At 48.2% G+C, this 20,965-nt stretch overlaps 1 protein-coding gene and 1 non-coding gene across 2 annotated transcripts in view; both read left to right on the forward strand.

Annotated features, from left to right (window-relative positions):
• Window positions 1–216: 216 nt before the first annotated feature.
• TMEM266 (transmembrane protein 266) overlaps window positions 217–20,965 on the forward strand; it is a 94,095-nt gene continuing 73,346 nt past the window's right edge. Inside the window, exons 1-2 of the mRNA XM_003413738.2 lie at window positions 217–230; window positions 4,528–4,716. Coding sequence (XP_003413786.2) covers window positions 217–230; window positions 4,528–4,716 — 203 coding nt within the window. The remainder of the gene's footprint in view (window positions 231–4,527; window positions 4,717–20,965) is intronic.
• On the forward strand, window positions 11,735–11,805 carry TRNAR-UCU (transfer RNA arginine (anticodon UCU)). Its single transcript has one exon. It is a non-coding gene; the product is annotated as a tRNA-Arg (tRNA).

Consider the following 20,965-nt stretch of genomic DNA (forward strand, 5'->3'; position numbering starts at 1 on the left):
AAGTTCTACGAACTTCCATTTTTAGATGAGCTTAGGAGGATTTTGTTTTGGCATGTGAGCATAATGAAAGCCTACTCTTCAATTCCTTGTTTTCAGGGGGCCATGTTTCTATGTGTCTTATAGAACCCATGCTTGGAAATGCTGACAGCAGGCCTCAGGACCGCTGAGCCCCACTAGACACCAAGGAAATCCATGGCTATGGCTGCACCTTTCAACATGACCAATCCACAGTAAGTAACACTGGGGACCACTCTCCCTGGGTGTGGAGTCAGCACATCAGAATCAAGTGTGTACACCGAGAGCTCCCTCCCCAGCCCTATGGAGGCGATAGACCTTTGGGATGATTTTGTCCTTGAGCACTACATTAAAATGACTTGTTAAAATCTAGTTTTTTTGCCAAGTGCATCATTAAGATCATCTCATTTTTAAAAATTTTTATTTAGCTGCTGTTGAGAATATGCACAGCAAAACATATATCAATTCAACAATTTCTATATGTACCATTTAATAACGTTGATTACATTCTTCAAGTTGTGCAACCGGTCTCAAGGTCATCTCATTTTTTAGTTCAAAAAGCAGAGAAACTCTGCCATCCAGCACTATTTCTGTAAATCTCTCATGAGACAAAGATCATCTGATTTACGCAACCACAACACGCAAGTTTCCTTTAGCAGGAGGCCACTGAAAACGGGAAGATCTTTCAAAAGCAAACCTCAGGACAAGATTAGAAAGTGCTTAAGGCGAATTAATAAAATGGGAATTGCAAAGAAATTTAGAAGTCACAAGAATATTCCTCAAAACAGGCTTTATGAAATCAGTGACCGAACTCCTAAGGGAGAATTGCTTTCAGTTCCCAAAACCTAAGATGCCATATGAACAAGCTACTTAATCTTACTGTTGGGAAAACCAAGCACTAGCAAGGTGGTCACTTATCCTGTGTTTAACAACTTGCTGGTAAAAATAGCAAGACCAGAGCAGTATTCTTTCTATTATAGCACACTGTGCTGGCCTCTCTATGGGCCCGGCTGTTCCGTCATCTGAAGCATTTGTATGCTGGCTGAATCAGTTATCTATTGCCTCAATAATGCTGCCTAACAAACAACCACAGAACCTCAGTGGTATACAACAGTCTTTATTGCTCACTAGGGTAGTCAGGTAGATGGTTCTGCTGATCCTGGCTAGGCTTACTCTTGAATTTGGGGCTTCGCTGGCTGTCATTTGATCTAGGGGAGACAGGACCCTGCTTCATGTGTCTCTCGTCGTCCAGCAGGCTTATCTGGTCATCTTCGAATGGTGATGTCGGAGGTTCGAGAGCAAAAGCAGAAACTCACAAGTGCTCTTCATGCCTCTGCTTGGGTCATATCTGCTAATGTTCCATTGGCCGAAATAAGTCACATGACTGAACTCAGACTCAAAGGATGGAGAAAGACAATCTTCCTTTTGATGGGTAGAGCTGCAAAGTCACTTGGCAAAGGCATGGGTACAAGGAGAGATGAAGAATGAGACATTGACACATGTAGTCTACCATACTGTTCTTCATGTCCAAGACCAAGGTGTAGTCTCAATAATCAGGCCCCCAAGGAAGACCTTGTTTCTCTGCTGAGAAGACCCCGTGACCAGTGATGACCCCAGACCACTGTGACCAGTGGCAGAAAGGGGACAGAGGATAAGAAAGTCAGGAAGCCAGGAAGTTCCATGCTTCTTGGAGCCATATCCTGTTAGTCTGAGAAGCTTACCCCAGCCCTCCATGAGTACTCATTGGTCAGAAAGTTCTATTTGTTCAGTTTTATCAATCCATAGTTTTCTCAAGTAGTCTAGAAAAAAAGAGCAAATTCAACCTAAAACCCACTGCCGTCGAGTCGATTCTGACTCATAGTGACCCTATAGGACAGAGTAGAACTGCCCCATAGAGTTTCCAAGGTAGATTCAAACTGCCAACCTCTTGGTTAGCAGCCGTAGCATTTAACCACTACGCCACCAGGGTTTCCAAATTCAGCCCAGCATCTGCTTTTTGGGAAACATCTGGAGGAGTCGGAATTCCCTCATAAACGCCCACATTTTTATTCAATTGTTGAGAAACACAGAAGTCTCACATCCTGTGACTGCTCCATCTGAAGATCTTGAGTCATTTTGTGAATGTCATACAATGATGAGCACTATTATCTGTGCTTGACAGGTAGCAAAAAGCAAAGGTATAAATGAGGTCTACAAAAGAAAACTGGGGCATTGGAAATTACTTGGTGAATTCAGGTAGTTTAGGGAGTCAACCTGTGGTGTTCAAATAAAAATCCCACTTTTCCCTCAATTATCTGGAAGATTGAAGCAAAAGAGAAGTACGCATATTCCACTCTAAGCTTCTAAGCTTCCTGGATAACTGCTGCTGTGTACTCCTGGTTAGATTTCAATGGTTTTTGGAAAAGAAAAGTTTAGAATTTAGAGCTCCCCATCTGCAGTGTAGGGTCTTGTCATCCCAGAGCACCTCGCTCCTGCTCCATGTCGTTCTTATCCGTATCAGATCATAAAGTGAGAAGGAATGGCCTAGGGAGCATCTATTTCACCTCTTCACGTTTAAAATGGAGAAACTGGGGCCCCGAGAGGGGCCTCTCAGAAGTTGGCATTATAACCAGGACCAGAGATCAAGAGCCATGACTGCTGGTCCAGTTTACAGCACACTGGGCTGCCCCCTCAGTATTAAAACTGGCCTGTCATTGCCTAGAACGCTGACTCTCAATGTTCCCTCATATATTTAATTTTTACTCTTCTCCATTCACACCATATTCCTTTCAAATTCCCATTGTTTGGCCACAAGATCTACATACTCAGATTCTACAGGAGGAGACAGGGTCAAGGATATGCTGAAGGGACCAAAGATGGCGCCCCAGGAATTTAAAGCAAGATAATCTAGCCCAGCATCTCTTAGCAGGGCTGCTGTTGGTGTTCAGGCAGGACGGTTCTTAGCTGTTGGATACATTGTAGGATGTGTAATATGCCCTGATTTAAACGTCTGTAGTGACCACCAGTCCATGGTCATTGTAGGAACCAAAAAATGCTCCATAAGTTGCCCAATACTCCCTGGTGATTTGAGGTCCCTGGGTGGCACAAACGGTTAAGTCCTCAGCTACTTACTGAAAGGTTGGCTGTTCAAGCCCACCTACTCAATGGTGCCTCAAAAGAAAGGCCTGGTGATCTGTTTCTGAAAGATCACAGCCATGAAAACCCTATGGAGGCATTCTACTCTGCAACACATGGCATCCCCATGAGTCAGAATTGACCCAACAGCAAACTAAGTTTTGGGAGGGAAGAGGGAGGGAGGAGGGCTGGGAGGTGGTATGCTGCTGGATGAGAAACCCTATAATACCAATGGAGTTGTCAAGGATTGAAGCGCCCTAGGTGAGCCTGATAAGAGGAGACTCACATTACTCAGACATTTGATTAAGTGACCTCCTTTCCTATCGCCAACCTTAAAAAGGCAGATGTAGTGCTACCAGTACAGGTGGAAAGAGAATGACAACCAAGGACAGCTGGCCCTTCCTGCCTTCACTACCCACTAGTCTTCTCCAAGTCTCCAAGCAGACTCTCCAACCACCAACAGCACATCCAGTTGTGAACAAAAACCTCTTTTCTCCACCGTTGTATCGATGGTAGAAACTTTGCAAAGAACCTTGACAAAGAAACCCAGGGAGCAATTTTTTTTTTAATTGTGCTTTAGTTGAAAGTTTATAGCTCAAGTTAGTTTCTCATACAAAAATTTATACACACACTGTTATGTGACCCTAGTTGCTAACCCTATAACGTGACAGCACACTCCTCTTCTCCGCCCCGGATTTCCCGTGTCCATTCAACCAGCTCCTGTCCCTTTTTAGCTTCTCATCTCTCCTCCGGACAGGAGCTGCCCATTTAGTCTCATGTATCTACTTGAACTTAGAAGCACACTCTTCATAAGTATCATTTTACGTCTTATAGTCCAGTCTAATCTGACTGAAGAGTTGGCTTCGGGAATGGTTTTAGTTCTGGGTTAACACAGTGTTTGGGGGCCATGTCTTCTGGGGTTCCTCTAGTCTCAGTCAGACCATTAAGTCTGGTCTTTTTATGTGAATTTGAGTTCTGCACCCCACTTTTCTCCTGCTCCAGGAAGCAGCTTTTTAAAATTACTCCAGTATAAACTCCAGTGACACAGAATATTTGTTGAAAGTTGAAGCCGTGATTTTCCTGGTTGGCAGAGTTGTCTTCTGAGTCTTTACCTTCCCTTGATGGGAAACCTGGCCCACAAAGCTCATATTTTCAGATCTTAGCAGTTCCTCTTCCATTCTTCCACTTTTCCCCAAAAGGTGAAGGAGATGGCCCTGGTTAGGGACTTAGTTCAGTCCTTTGAGTGACCAGCAAGGGTGAATGGCAACCTCATGCTCCCCCAGCTCTCCACCTACACAGCATAGACTCTAGTACGTGCTCCCTCTATCTCATGGGGAATGGAAAAACTATTTTGCTCTTGGGGATGACTCTTCCCTGTTGCCCTCCTCCCCAATTCAGGCCTGCCATAGAAGGAGGAATTTCTGAAGTTGAAATCATCTCCCAACAAGTAGACGAAGAGATCAAGAGCATTGCTCCAGTGCAGCTGGTGAACTTTGCCTATCGGGACTTGCCCCTGGCTGCTGGCGACCTCTCCACGGATGGCTCACAGCTCCTGTCAAATTTGGATGAAGATTACCAAAGAGAAGGGTAGGTGTTGGAACCATTGAGCTAGCTAAGATGTCTCTTGCATAACTCCCTGGGTTTCCATGGGTACTTCTCTCAAAGCAGCAGCAGAGATTAGAGTTCCTAAAGAATAGGAGACCAGAAGTTCACATCAGTCCACAGAGGCTCTTTCTCTCCTGAGACATTATTTCCTCTAAAAAAGGCTTTGGGCACAGAAAATACCTGTCTCTGCTAGACAACCTCCTATGTTACATTTACTTGGAACTCAGAGAATCATAGAATTTGAGGACTGAAGTGCTCCTTAATGATCCACCCAGCCCCCTCTCTGTACACGTGGGCAACATGAGACCCTCAAGGATTAGGGACTTGCTCAAGGTCACAGAGGCCATAAGCAATGGATTTGGACTGCACTTACTTTTTATCAAGTGGTTTCTCACCAGGGAAGAGACCAGGGAGGAAAACACTCTGCATGCAGTTATCATGTTTTGCAGACATTAGCTTCCTCTTTTCCTGGGATGCTGGGGGAAGCCACCTGGGCTGGAGAGGCAAGATGACTGGGTGACTTGCCAAAAAAAAAAAAAAAGCTGTTGCCGTCGAGTCGATTCCTACTCATAGCAATCCTATACGACAGAGTAGAATTGTCCCATAGAGTTTCCAAGGAGCGCCTGGTGGATTTGAACTGTCAGCCTTTTGGTTAGCAGCTGTAGCACTTAACCACTACACCACCAGGGTTTCCAAAATATTTACAGTTGTCTGAAGAAGGAGGGTGGCCCAGAACTGGCTCCTAAGGTACATTGCCACTGATTAAGAGTCAATGTCGAAGAGCCATAGGGTGGGGCTGGGGAAAGCCCTGGTGGATCTGAGGCTGACCAGGCCCCTAGCATGGTCTCTACCTGAGCCATCTAACTCTCTAGCTTCCCCATCTCCCTAGATTCTTCTCCACTTATACTTCATTCATTGATTCAACAAATATTTATTGAGAACCTATTTTTCTGGGTGCCAAGGATACAGTAAGAGCCCTGGTGGTACAGTGGTTAAGCACTTGGCTGCTAATTGAAAGGTCAGTGGTTCAAACCCACCAGCCACTCCACAGGAGAAAGATGTGGCAGCCTGCTTCTGTGAAGATTTACAGCCTTGGAAACCCTATGGGGCCATTCTATTCTGTCCTGTAGGGTTGCTATGAATCAGAATCAATGACAGTGGTCTTCCAGGGAGGACACATGTGCCATGTTGTTGTTAGGTGCTGTCTTGTCTATTTTCCACTCCTAGTGACCCCATGTAACAGAGTAGAACTGCCCCATAGGATTTCCTAGGCTGTGATATATAGGGCTGCCATCAGTCAGAATCTACTCAATGGCAATGGGTTCGGTTCTTGTTCACTTAATCTTTATAGAAGCAGGTCACCAGGTCTTCCAGGTGTTTCTCCTGCAGTGCCACTGGGTGGATTTGAACCGCCAACTTTTTGGTTAGCAACTAAGCACTTAAGGGTTGCGCTGCCACCACATGGCTCCTTCACATGGGCTATGCTGGTCCCTAATTTAAGAGTGACCCTAACCTTCTCCTCCTTAGCTTGTGGATCAGATTGGATGCATTTGTTTCCCAATTAATTTCTCATTAGCATAATGTGTCTTACAAACATACTTTCTGAAGGTGAATTGTAGAGTGTTCGAGGAGTCCCTGGGTGGCCCAAATGGTTAAGTGCCTCTACTCCTAGAGGAAAGGTTGGTGGTTTGAAGCCACCCAGAGGCACCTTGGAAGACAAGCCTGGCAATCTGCTTCCAAAACGTAACACCCTTGAAAGCCTTGTGGAGTGCAGTTCTATTCGCCCTGAATTGGAATAGATTCCATGACAACTAATAGTCTCACTTGTTTGATGCCCTCACTGGTGGGGGTGGGGGGGAGCTGGAGGCCAGAGAAGGGCAGGAACGGGTCCCAGGGTCACACAGCAGGTCAGCCTCAGACCCACCAGGGCTTTCCCCAGCCCCACCCTATGGCTCTTCGACATCGACGTTTAATCAGTGGCAAGGTACCTTAGGAGCCAGTTCTGGGCCACCCTCCTTTTTCAGACAACTGTAAATATTTTGGAAACCCAGGTGGTGTAGTGGTTAAGTGCTACAGCTGCTAACCAAAAGGTTGACAGTTCAAATCCACCAGGCTCTCCCTGGAAACTTTATGGGGCAGTTCTACTCTGTCATACAGGGTTGCTATGAGTAGGAATTGACTCGATGGCAACAGAGTTTTTTTTTTTTTGGTAAGTATTTTGGAACATGCTAGCTCCTTTGAGTATTAAAACAAAGGGCTGATAGGTATTTTAGAGGCAAGTGAGAAGCCATAGCTAAAGCTAAATTGGCAGAGCCTGAACCCACTGTGCTTGTTTCCTGAAGGGTCTCCCCGGCTTCCCGAGATAAATTGCCTGATAATTGTGAAACCGTCCACCGTTTTTTGCAGAAACTGCACCTCAGTGGCTTTCTCTGAAAACATAATTTCCTCCCAGTACTCTAGGTAGACTCAGCAGGATATTGGAAAAGAGGTTAGGTAGACAGGTGGGAGATAAGGCTAAGCCACTCCTGCCGTTGGTTGCACTGGCCTGAGCACCTGTTCTGATGGAGGGGGGACGGCCTCTCCCAGGTCCCCACTAGCTTGAAGGCTGGGCTAGGTCCTTGAAGCCCCTGAGCCAGGGCTGGCTTCATGGATTTACTACCTGTGCAGGTGCACAAGGCCCCATGCTTAGAAGGGCCCTATGTTTGGGTGAATGCACTGCCGTAGCTGTTTTGAAATTCTTCATTATTTTTAATCAGGAGCCCTGCGTTTTCACTGGGCTCCACAAATTGCGCTCCTTCTCTGAGCACCCAGTACATCACGGTGCCACTGCCCTCTGGTGGTCGAGAGTGGCAGTTCAGCCTCCTGACGTGCCCCCAGTTCCCAAGGACCCCTTTCGCACCCCGGTATGAGCCAGTTTTAGGCCCTTTTCAAGTTTATAGTCCAAGGCATGAAGACAAGCGTGAAAGCTTCCAAGAATTCCATTTCAGGGCAATGTCCGTCTGTGCACCCTGTGGGTGTCCTGCAGGAGTACCGCGCTGTGGGTGTACCCGGAACAGGTGTACTCTGCAGGGGGCGTACCACTCCACAGCTTGAACACAGAGAAGGTGAAGGCAGGCAGAGGCACCATTTTATCATTCAATTTCTTTCTGAACTGGGTCTCTGCACGGTTTTCTCCAATCAGCTAGAATACAAATGAAGTGCCCGCAAGGCAGAGAGGCTCTTGATTTGATTTGAATCTCCAGGTGTGGCCAGCAAAGCTCCTCCTATCGGGTAAATAGGAAGCCAACTGGGGAAGGGATTTGCCTCGCTGCTAGAGCTCTCAGGTGGGGGTCCAAGTGGCATCCAGAGGGCTTCCTGGAGGAAGGAAGAACAGGCCCAGGACAGATGCCAGGGAAAACTGGAGCAAGACAAAAACATACTAGAGAAGGGGAAAAGCCTCCCTTCAAAGGCTTCTTGGCTTCTCCTGCATTCCCTGGGGTTTTCCCAAATTTTCCAACCTGGCCCTTTTCTGAAGCGACGCAAGACAAGTACAGTTCTAGTAGGTCTTCAGAAAGCTTTGGTCGAACACTTGTCCAAAGTGCCTATTCCTCTTAAGGGAAGTGTTATATATAGGTTAGGTCCCTGGGTGGTGCAAACAGCGCTGCTAGACCAAAGGTTGGCAGTTGGAACCCACCCAGGGACACCGTGGTAGAAAGTCTGGTGATCTACTTCCATAAAGATAGCAGCCAAGAAAACCCTATGGAGCACTTCTACTCTGTAACACATGGGTCATCATGACTCAGAATCCACTGGATAACAATGACAAATGGTTTGGTTTTTATATGTAGGTTATATACCTACTTCTGACTTATTGACTGTCTTGTTATCGACATTTACATTTTCAGCAATAGCGTTACTGGGTGGAAACCCCAGGTCCTTCCTTGGCATGACTCGTATTGGCCAATAAGTGAGAGACTGAAGTGGGAGAACAGGAAAAGCACCTTTATTTTGTTGTACAAGGAAAGGAGTCAGTTGTAGCTGCCACCGCCAAGACTGCTCGCCAAGGGTGGGCAGACAATCTACTTTTAAAGGGGTTTACAAGTAGGGAGTTCACACAAGTTACCTCAGCAACATTCTTTATCACACTAGGCAGGTGCAATGGGATTTACCCGTATCCTCCAAGCAAAAGTGGGATTCAAATGCAAAGCTGGAGGGGAGGGAGCCCAGCAAAGGAAACAGGATTTTTGATACAGCATTGTGGGGGCTCTGTCTCAATAGTAAAACAATCTATCAATTTTGCACATTAAGGGGGTCCACGGCTACAGAGTGTCCCCTCACTTGAGGAGGGTCTCCTGGCGGCCTCTGGGAAACTGGGCTGTGCTGCCCAGTGCTTTCTGCTCCCTCCTGCCACCGGGGATGCTGCATCCAGCTGCCTCTGCCAGGGCTGGCCTCCTCTGTGACCACGGCCTCCAGGTGGACACACACGCAACCCCAAGCCAGCAGTCCCCTGTTGTGGGTTCCAAGCTCCCATGTGGCTTAAGGACCTGAAGCTCAAAGTTGCTGTGGGGTAGGAAGAGGGGAAAGAAAGGCACATTGGAGAGGTGTTTGGAAGAAATGCTTCTGAGTTTAATGACATCCCAGAATGAGCCAAACTGGGCCTGAAGCCTCTGGCTTGGTGGGGCCACCAGTTATGCGGCCAGGCTCCCAGCACCCTTGCAGGAACGCTGAGCCTCAGTGACTCACCAGGCCCAGAGGGCAGAGCAGGCTCCAGGATCATGAACACAGAACTTGCAGGGGTGGGAGTGGAGCCCTGGAGGTGGCTTCTCTAGGGAAGCTCTGACGCAGCACAAGAGGAAGGTGAAGTAGTTAAGCCGTGGGCCCTCCAGTCACACATCCGGGCTTTATCCAGCTTTGTCTCCTCCAAGCCTCCTTCTTCACAGAGGTGTAATCCATACAGGGATGAACACATCAGTAAATCTTAGCTGTTATAATTTCTGCGATCATATTTTCTACATTAAAAAAAATCGGAGAAATGGATGGTCTGAAAGCAGAAAACAAACAAACCTCCATTTTCACGTAACGCTGATTTTCACATAATGACTTGCTCTTTGGAACCTAACCGTGTTGATAAGCAAGGAGTGGGTGTATGTAGGAGTAAATCTTTTCTGTAGGAAATGAAGACACCTCAGTGTCCCCAGCAAGACAGTGCCCAGGCTTTTGTGGCCCAGGTTATCCAGCTACCCTGCCATTCACACCTCTTGAGTGCAGTGATATTTAGAGCTGGAAGAGGCCTTAGAAAGCATCTGTTCTAAATATTCTACTAGGACACCAGGGCCCAGAGAGTGGAAGGAACTTGCTCAAGGTCACACAGAAACAGAGACAGGAATAGAGCCTGGTCTCCTGGTTCCTGATCCAGGCCAGTGCCCCTGGGCCTCCATTTCTCCTCTCCCTTTACAACATCACAACTGTGACTGTGGTTGACATGCGTTACACCTGTGATACCAGCACTAGGCTACACGGTCTAATGCCTTTAACTTTTTGGTTAGTTTTTAAGTCCATTTCCCCTTTCGTCCAGGAAAGCCTTGTGACACGAGTCAGAAGCCACTTTAATGCAGGGTAAGCCCTGAGGCACAGGTGGAGGAGCCCATTTTGGTCAAGCTCCTTGACTTTTCTGGGAGCCCTTTGTCCTAATATTCCTGCCTAGCAGAACCCTAACTGCAGAGCTGTCCGCTGTCTACCCCCTTCCCTTCCCTATGCAGGCTGCAAGGCTCAGGAAGAAACTGCCGACAACTCGGCAGATCAGCAACTTCTGGACTCCAAGTCGCCAGCCTCAACTTGGTTTTCACTTTTGCCCGATGGCATGCCCCATGGCCCTGGTCAACTGTTACTCCCAGTCCCCAAGTTGCCGGTTACCATTTTAGCCTGCTTCCATTTTCCTCAAGCCCCTGTTGCCCTCAGCAGGTGACCTCCTCTCCTCTTTTCCTCAGAAAGTAGAAACAGTTATGGATGGGCTGCACAGTATCCCTCAGCCCCTCCCCTTCTCCCTTCTGAGTCATATCCGTCTCTATAGTTTGGATTCCGTCACCTCCCACCTTGCTCCATCAATTACATTCTCACCCTGTATTATCACTTGTGCATATCCTCCTCGACTCCACGTTCCATCAGCTACCACCGTCTCCTTCTTCCTCTCTGCAGTCAAACTTCTTGAAAGCCTTGTCTCTGCCTGCCATCTCTGCTCTGCCTCCCATTCATTTCTCAATCCACACAGCCTAGCTTCAGCTTCATCCTCACAGTAGAAATTGCTCTCTTCAAAGTCATCAACTACCTCTTTGTTGATAGAGTGCTGGTATTGTCCTCTGTCCAGTGTTGGAAACAGTCAACCACTCCCTCTCTCTCTTGAAATAGTCTTCTTGTGTTTGCCACCCTACTGCACTCTCCTGATCTTCCTACCTTCTGAGCACTCTGCTAGGCCACTTAAAAAATGGTTCTTTCCCAGCTTGTTCCTTAAATGTTGGGGTTCTTCATTTTCTGTGTTTGGCCATTTTCTCTCTACTAATTCTACACATTGGGTAATGTCATCCATTTCTACCCTTTCATAAATTTGTAACTTTCAAGGCTGTGTATCTAGCCCAGATCCAGATCTCACAAACACCTGCTTCATATCCACTTACATCCTGGACATTTCACAGGGATCCCAAATACACCTCACAGTCTTAACAGGTACCTGTGGGGTTTTCTCTTCTTTGTGCCTCTGAGTTGGCTGTATTTTTGAGAGGAGAAATGTTCATGTCTTTATTCAAGTCATTGTGAAACAGCGCCTTCTTCGTGAAGGCACTCAGGCAGGTTCGTTTGATCCAGTCTGAGGAACCCACCCATCCTAGACTTCCAGTCACCTCAAACCCAACATGCCCCAACAGAACTATCTGTCACCAAAGTGTATTTTCTGTTACCCCGGCCAGTGGAACCTCATGTCACCTGGTCTCTTCAACACGTGGCTATCAAAATGAGTCACACATGGGGGGCACTGGTAGTTCAGTGGTAGAATTCTTGCCTTCTATGCAGGAGACCCAAGTTCAATTCTTGACCAATGCACCTGAAGTACACTCACCACCCACCTGTCAGTGGAGGCTGGTGTGTTGTTATGATGCTGAACAGGTTTCAGCAGAGCTTCCAGACTAAGACAAGCTGGGAAGAGAGTTCTGGCTGACTACCTCCAAAAACCAGGCATTGAAAACCCTGTGCATCACAACGGTCCAGTCCACAGCCAGTCGTGGGAACGGCAGAGGACGGGCAGCAGTTTGTTCCACTGCACATGGGGTCACCATGAGTCAGGGGCCAACCCGACAGCAGTTGAGAACAAGAGGGATTCTAAGCCTCTTTCCTGCCTTGATAGAAGCCAGTGGTTTCCAATATACCCCCAAAGGTACATGAAGCCAGTCAGTCAGTTACATTCACCACTGAAATTTGTACCTCCTTCCTCCCCTGCTCTGGCTCCCCCATGTCAACATCCACTACCCATGAAGCTGCCACTGCCAGTGGTGTCCATTGTGACAATGCTAGTGTCAAGTCCAGCTTCTTTGGAAGCCACAAGCCCACGGGGTACCCAAGTTGTACTGGGCTCCGTGTGGGGTGGGGAAGAAAACCCCCTCTCAAACTCTGCACCACACTATTGATGGTCCCAGAAGTGGCTCTACTTCTAGCCAGGGCTCCAGTCATTTTTGCTTCTGGTCTTGACCTCTACACCCAAGGCTCAAATCAATCTAATGGCTGCACTAGTCATCATGCCAGCTGCGTCATCCTCCTTTCTGTTCCTGCCTCTGTCCTCCCCAACCAAGTACCTCCCTCTTTCTGTAGTGATAAAAGCCTCCATGCACTTCTGCTTATGTGGATGTACACTAAGGGGAGGAGGGAGAAGGGGAACAGAAAAGTGTCTGAGCCCTAGCTGAGCCACCACAATGCCCCGCAACACCAGCAACCTGAGAGACCAGCTCAGCTCCTTCTCCCTCATTCCTCATGTTCTATAAGTCCTATAGAGTTCTACAACATTCTTCTCACAAAGGATTGGAAACTCTTATCAACCAGGTGCTTTGGACAGCACGTAACAGAAAACCCATCTCAAACTCAGACAATTAGGACTCTCATTGGCCCATGCACCATAACGTCCATGAGGAGCCAGGGTGGCTTCGAGGTTGGCCCAGAGACTCAACAGTGCCAGCAAGGACCAGATTCCTTCCATCTCCACTCTGCTCTCCATGGTGAGCAACCTGACGCTGGTTTCCGTCATGGTAGTAAGAGGGCAGCCTGTGGTGATCGAGCTACATCCTTCCTCCTTCGTGTCTGGCAAGAGAGAATAGCTGCCCATCATTCTCTTTTAAGAGGAAGGAAGAACTTTCCCAGAAGCCTTCAGCAGCTGTCCCCTTATGTCTCATTGGTTAGAATTGAGTCACATGGCAAGGGATATGGGAAAACCCGTAGGCCAATCAGGCCCACCCCTTGAACTGTATCATTTCTCAAGACACGTTACTGTTACCAGTGGAACAGGGGTGGGATGGATATTGGAGAATCACCCAACACTCAATATGTACCATATTCTTGGGAGAACAAAGTCTCCATTCATAGCTTTCCATCCAGAGTTAAATCTTAATTTCCTTCAGCCTTTCTAGTCATTCTTTGTTTGGAAAATATCAAGGAACACATCAGCCCTCTTAGGATATTTCTTCAATAACTCATTATCTTGATTCTCTCTCCGCTGAAGTTTGTCCTCTGTTCACAGTCCATGTGGACAGTGCTGGGGGCTTTGTGCTTTCATATAACCATAGCCTCTTCTGCCTCATTCTCATTCTTTGGCATTAGACATTACCGCATTCAATGATGGGAAAGTGAGGTGCAAAACTGCTTCCCAGGGAACAAACCATCCACCTTTGGAAGAGGGGCATTGAGTTTGTAGGAGGCTAACTCATGGTGTGGAGTCCCCAGGTGGTACAAAAAGTTAATGTACTTGGTTTCTCACTGAGAGGTTGCAGTTTGGAGTCCCCTAGGAGGTGCCTTGGAAGAAAGGCCTGGCAGTCTACTTCTGAAAAACCAGCCATTGAAACCCTATGGAGCACAGTTCTACTGTAACACACATGAGGTCACCACAAGTCAGAATCAGCTCAACAACAACTGGTCACTGGTGGTAACTCATGGCACAAAATGAAGTTCTGACTTCTCTTAACAAGCTACAGTACATTGAAATCCTGTTGGTTTGCAGGATCTGGGATAGACAAAGGAGGCCCTGGGTGGCACAGCCAGTTAGGTGCTCAACTACTACCCAAAAGGTTGACAGTTCAAACCCACCCAGAGGTGCCTCAGAACAAAGGCCAGGTGATCTTCCAACCTTCTATAGAGTGCAGCTGTACTGTGCACACGTGGGATTGCTATGGGTTGGACTTGATCACAAATGGATTTTTTTGTGTGGGGGGCGGGGAGGAGAGGGGGTAGACAAGAGGCCCTAAAAGACCGAAGATTCAGAGAAGCCCAGAGTCCACCCTAGAGAGGCTTGCAGGCAAGCAAGAGAGATGACGGTGCCACCATGTGTGTTGAGCAAGCAGTGCAGAGCATTTTGTAGATAAGACTCTGCGGTCACATAAGGAGATTATGCTCCCCAACTTTTCTGTGAAAAGAGGGTACAGACAGGGTCATAGGGGAGCAGGTGGGACACTCTTTGTCAAAAATACAAATAAAGTAAGAAACGAGAGATATCATTCCGTATTTAGTAAGGTAATTATTTCTATCTTAGGCTTCTAAAAGCGCCCACAGAAGAGGTCAGGACCAGCCTCCTAAAGAGGAGAAACTTGGAGGAAGGCTGGGTCTCAGACAGGCAGAAGGGGACGTTGTCACTTGGAGATGAGGCCAGTGGCAGGTTTCTGCCAGGACTTCACTGTCAGAGAAAGAAAATATAATGGTGGCTTAGGGATGTTTTTTGAGATGTCAGAATTGGGGGGGGGGGCGGGGAGACAGCTCCAATATAGCAACATCGTTAAGTAAGGATGAAAATAATTTTAGTTATGCCAGCAAACAAAGGCTTGGGGCAAAGAGAAGGGAGGGAAGGGACCTACTGAGCCATAGCCTAAAATATTCTTCTCTCGTCCAGTATTCTCTGGAAAGCCTTCTGTCGCCCACCCCACTCCAGGCTAGGGCCCCACCTCAGCGGACCCATAGGCCTTTGCCCAACTCTCTCACTCAAGTGGGACATTGGGCTCTTACGTGTCTGTTTACAGCCCTTCTCTAGTGCTGGACCAGGTACTCCCTCTGGGCAGGAATCAGATCCTTTGAGCTGGAACAGAAAGGTGTTGATTGAATAAAGGAATGAGTGAGTGAACGGGAGGGCCTGTGTTAAGATTCGGGTAGGAAGAGAAGATGAGAGCAGCGGTGCCTCAGTGGTAGAATTCCTGCCTTCCGTGCAAGAGACCTGAGTTCACTTCTGGGCCAGTGCCCCAGTGGAGGCTTTTGTGTTGCTCTGATGCTGAACAGGTTTCATCAGAGCCTCCAGACTAAAATGGACCAGGAAGAAAGGCCTGGTGATCTATTCCAAAAATCACAGTGAAAACCCTGTGGATGACAATGGTCCAAACCACAACCAACCGTGGGGATAGTGCAGGACTGGGCAGATTTTGTTTCCTTGTGTACGGAGTCTCCACAAGTCAGGGGCCAACTTGACGGCAGTAAACAACGACAAGAGAGGGAAAGACCAGATCCATTTGGTGAGAGTTGGGGGCTGGCCCCCAGACCAGTGTGGGATCAGGGGAGAGCCACAACGGGGCACCAGGCTTCTCATGCCCTGTGGCCTGTGGCCTGTGGACATGGCCTGTGGCCGGCCCACCTTCAAACATCCCTGTTAATTCCACAGCCCCACCGTGAAGTCATCCTGAAAGATGTAGATCAGATTTGCCTTTAGAACAAACCAGTTATTACGATCTTAGGGTCCTTTTTGAAGGGGGTAAAGGCTTTCTTCTGGAGTTCAGGGTTCAAAGGCAGATTCATCCGTGCTATGACCTTGCAAATGCAAAATCCAGAAGTTCTGCCTCACATGGTTGTGGTTTTTGCATCATTTTTCCCCCAGAGGAAAAAAAGGAGCTTCATAAGTCCACTTTCTTGATGCCTATGAGTTTTGTCTCTAATAAAACACCGGTCCTTCCCTTGGTGTACCAGCTGCCCTAGACCCCAAGGTGACCCTGTGACCAGCAACTCTTTTTATGTTCTTAGACTCAGGCTTCTGGGGTTCTCAATGCCCCCAAAACAGGAAATAAAGGTTTAACTCACAGCAAACATTTTTCTTGGTAACCACAGGGTAGTCTTTTTCCCAGAGTCCAGGAACTCAGAGATTGCTTCATTAATATATTATTTCTCAGCAAAATACCCACCTGTTAACCCCTCTCACCTTCCACCACGGGTCCCCACCTACTCACAAGCCATTGTAGGGTGTGTGATCACACATGATCACTAGGTGGCGGCAGAGCGCCTCAGACCACCCGTCTGGAGTCGGGTGCTGAGCGCTTCCATATGTGAGAGAGGAAAGTTTAAGGCTAGAGCCCCTTAAGGAAAGTGAGCTGGATTTATGGCATCTGGGGATGGGGTGAGGGTCCCCAGACATCTGCACAGGCACCTGAGATCTGGACTTTGGCAAAAAATGGAAAAAGGGGGAGTATGGCTGACTCAGAAGTTGCCCAGCCAGAGCTCAGAATCCAGAGAGCTGGACAGGGGAGAAATGGGATGTGTGTGAAAATTGTAGCCAACACGGGTAGGAAGCTGACCTCTGGGCAGCCTCAGCTTCTAACCCTTAAGGTGGATGCAGCAGGAGCTAGCTGCCCACAAAGCCCAGCACAAAGGAGATTCTCAGACTGTGGCCATTTCCCAGAATTGAGGATGCTCGAGGTTGGATGGGGCCTTACTTCTGCCCCCAAGTGAGGCTTGAACCTTTCACCAAGGAGTGGGGCACCACTCCCTGACCACATCCTACCTGGTGTGGCAGTCCTTCAGAGATCTGGGGAAAATGCCCTGGGTCCCCCCAAGTAGATGCAGCCAGCCTATGGTATGTGTTGGCCCCTGTGCCCCCAGGGGTGCATTTGTGGCTGCCCAGGTGGGGTGAGAGCTCCCACCTCCTAACCCTGAGTTCTTGCCACCTCACTCTGCTGTCTTCCCCAGTGTTGACATCTCCATGGATGCCAGAAATCTGAGATTCTGGGACAAGCAAATGTCAGACTCAGGTGACCCCAGCTGCTCCTAGCCCTCCTCCCTCCCTCTTCCCCAGGCAGTGGGGTTAACTTTTAGCTCTAATTGGAGAACTGAAGCTGCCTATATGGTCAGTTCAATTTATTTAGTTCCCCCAAAGGGCTGGGCGGCTCAACTCTCACCTCCACCGTGAGAGTTCCTGTTACACCAGGTGTGTTGGTGTGCTCATATTTCTGGGTCTGTATGTGCTGCTGCGGCTTGCATCTCAGAATGGGGTACCAGGAACAATGGGGAAGCTTAACTGGGCTTTTCCTGTTCTGGTTCTCCCTGGGAGAGTGAGAAAGAAGCCCCACTACCCATTTCTGATATTTAATAAACGAGTCCCCCTGTGGGTGTTGGAAAGAGTTCCTGGGTGACACAAACAGTTAAGCACTTGGCTGCTAACCAAAAGGTTGGAGTTCAAATCCACCCAGAGATGCCTTGAAGGAAAGACCTAGCAATCAATCTGCTGCCAAAAGGTCACAGCCATTAAAGCCCTCTGGAGCACTGTTCTTCTCGGAAGCACACGGAGTAACCATGAGTCGGGATCCACTTGATTGGAACGGTTTTTTATTTTGGTTTGCTGGGCGCTGGATCGATAGTTCTATAGGTGAACACTCTGTCTCTTTGGAGAAGTCCTGCCTCTGTGAGCGCATCTCCCTCTCCTGGGAGGTCTGCTTTTTTCTCCCTTTGTTGGTGTTGCTTTTCAGAGTGGTCTGGGACTAGGAGCTCATTGCATAGTCAGAGTTCACTTGTAAGGCTATAAGCTTCATAAGGTTGGGGCCCTGTCCACCCTCAAGTGCTCAGCACCCAATACAGTGCCTGGCATTTAGTGAGCTGGTAATAACTGTGGAATCCCTGGGTGATGCAAAAAGTTAATGCTCTAAGGTTGGAGGCTTGATTCCACCCCGAGGTGCCACGGAAGGAAGGCCTGGTGATCTACTTCAGAAAAATCAGCCATTGACAACCCTGCAGAGCACAGTCCTACTCGGACACACATGGGGTCAACAGCAACTGGTGATAACTGTATACAGAAGGCAATGAATGTTGAGACTCCCCATATTTAGGTAACAAATGGGTCACTGTGAGTTGGAATCGACTCCACGACAACAGGTTGTTGTTGTTTTGTTTAATCTCCTTTCTAATGCCCACGTAGCTAATCATCACCACAGTTGACACGTATGGCAGCTGTGCCATGAGCACTGTTATGGGCTTTACATATGTTATTTTTAATGTTTTTACTCTTCCCAACAACCCTGCAAAGGCAGTTACTGCCAATCCCCATTTGGGGGAACAGGAAACTAAGGCTCAAAGATTGCACTCAGTTCAGCAGGTGAGCTGCGATTTGGAGACACCAAGTGGCACCAAAGCCCAGATAGATGGGAAGTCAGGCTTTCCCCACTGTGCCAACAGAGGAAAAAAAGTTGGCGGAACTGCCTTTTAAAACAATTAGATGAGTTAACATTTGTAAATGTTCCTGGTGCATAATAAGTGCCTTATAAGTTTTTGTTAAATCAATAAAAATAATGCCCAGGTGATGCCAGAAGTTAGCTTTAGTCAACCTCAAGGAGCCCTGGTGGGGGGGGGGAGGTAAGTGCTGGCTGCCAACCAGGTCAGTGATGGGAACCCAAAAACCACTCAGCCATAGAAAAAGATTGGGCATCTGCTCCTGTAGAGATTAAACCAAAACCAAAAAACCCATTGCTGCCCAGTCAATTCTGACTTCTAGCGACCCTATAGGACAGAGTAGAACTGCCTTATAGGGTTTCCAAGGCTGTAAATCTTTAGGGGAGCAGATTGGCACATCTTTCTCCCGCAGAGCGGGTGATAGGTTCGAACTGCCGACGTTTCAGTTAGCAGCCTAGCGCTTAACCGCCGTGGCACCAGGGCTCCCCATCCCTCCCAGTCACGGCCCAATTGCACAGTGGATCCCTGGGAGAGAGAGGCCAGTCCCCACAGGAGCAAAGGGCGTTTTGTTTGCCTTCCTGGCGCCACGCGGCTTTGCTTCGCCTTTCAGATCGGGGCTGTGTCAGTGCCAGGCTTGGGAACGCTGCCCGACAGAGCGGTAACCTGGAGCCATCTCCTCCTGGACCACTCCAGGGCCTTTCCTCACATGAAGGATCCTTCGGAATTTTCCCAGACCTCATTTTAATGTTCTAGGAAGTTAAGCTCTCAAACTTTGATCCAAACGCCTAAGAATATAAAGCAGAAGCAGCAAAGCTACCCAGTCTCCCCTCCCGCCCCAGGATTTCTCTGAGGCCTCAGGCCTGACTGGTGGGCCCTCACGTAGAACAGCCGCCCACCTGCCAGGAAATGCCATCTGGTTGTTGGTATTTACAGACTTTGGCAGCTTGAGCGGCCCCCCGTGGTTCCCTCGCTGTTACTGCAGCAGGACGTGAATTTGGGAGGCGCCTGCCCTCTGGCGGCGATTCCGGGGATAACCTAAGAACCAGCTCCAGGGCCTTGATGGGCTGGATGCTGAAGAGATGGAGGGAAAGTACCTTCTCTAATTAAAGAATCAATGCTGATTTCCGTTTCGGCCCATTAAGCCCCGTGAGTCATTATTTAACCACTGAGGAATCTTTTGAAACTGGACACATTCTATTTTGCTGCTAAAACACAGTCTCCTAGGAATGTCTGAGTCATTTTCGTTTCAGAGGAAATTTTATTAACTGCAGTGGTTAAGAGCTATGGCTTCTAACGAAAAGATTGGCAGTTCAAATCCACCAGCCCCTCCTTGAAAACCCTATGGGGGCTGTTCTTCTCTGTTTTATAGGGTCGCTATGAGTCGGAATCGACTTGATGGCAATGGGTTGGTCGGTTGGTGATGGGATTCCCAAACCAGGTCAGCGAGAAAGCTTGATACTCTAGTCTCCCGCCCTCTAGACCTCTGTTCTGGAGCCCTGGCATCCAAAGTCCTACAGCAGTGGCACAGCCCTGCCTGTATCTCTGCCCGTCAAGCAGGAGCTCGGAGCCCAGCGCCACAGTCTGCCTGGACTTGGGCTTCAGCCTCAGGTCTGTAGCTAAGGAAAGAAGCCCTCGGCCCCCTGTAGTCCCCCCTACACTCAGCCTCTGAGAGTCACTGCCATCTTCTTCCTCTGAGTCACTGCCCCCTCCCCCAGACCGCCTGCATGCTCCACCATTTCCTCAACGCTGGGTGCAGGCCCTACCCCCACCCCTGATCCTCCTAGGGGCTTGGTACCCACTTGCCTTAGCTGCTCCCAAACTCCTTCTCCCATGCCCTGTCTACCTTCTAGGATACCTGTTACCTCTTGCTAAACCACACAAAGCAGCAGTTCTCACCCAAATCACCTGAAGATCTCCTTGAAACACAGACTAATTCAGTAGGTACAGGGAAGGGCTGGTAGAAAACAAAAATCCTTACAACTGGGCCAATAAGCAACATCATGATAAATGGAGAGGAGATTTGAGGTTGTCAAGGATTTCTTCAAGGATTTCATTTTATTTGGATCCACAATCAACACCCATGGAAGCAGCAGTCAAGAAATCAAAAGACGCATTGCATTGGGCAAATTGGCTGCTAAAGATCTCTTTAAAGTGTTGAAAAGCAAGGACGTCACCTTGAGGACTAAGGTGTGCTTGACTCGAGATGTGGTGTTTTCAACTGCCTCATATGCATGTGAAAGCTGGACAATGAATAAGGAAGACCAAAGAATTGATGCCTTTGAATTGCAGGGTAGGAGAAGAATATCGAATATACCCCCAAACCAAACCCATTGCCATCTAGCTGATTGCGACTCATTGGGACCCTACAAGACTGAGTAGAACTGCCTCATAGAGTTTCCAAGGAGCGCCTGGCAGATTTGAACTGCCACCCTCTTGGTTAGCAGCTGTAGCACTTAACCACTACGCCACCAGGGTTTCCATCGAATATACCACGGACTGGCAAAAGAACGAACAAATCTGTCTTGGAAGAAGTACAACCACAATGCTCCTAGGAAGCAAGGATGGCGAGACTACGTCTCATATACTTTGGACTTGT

Source organism: Loxodonta africana, chromosome 13 (genome assembly GCF_030014295.1).
Source record: "Loxodonta africana isolate mLoxAfr1 chromosome 13, mLoxAfr1.hap2, whole genome shotgun sequence".
NCBI lineage: Eukaryota > Metazoa > Chordata > Mammalia > Proboscidea > Elephantidae > Loxodonta > Loxodonta africana.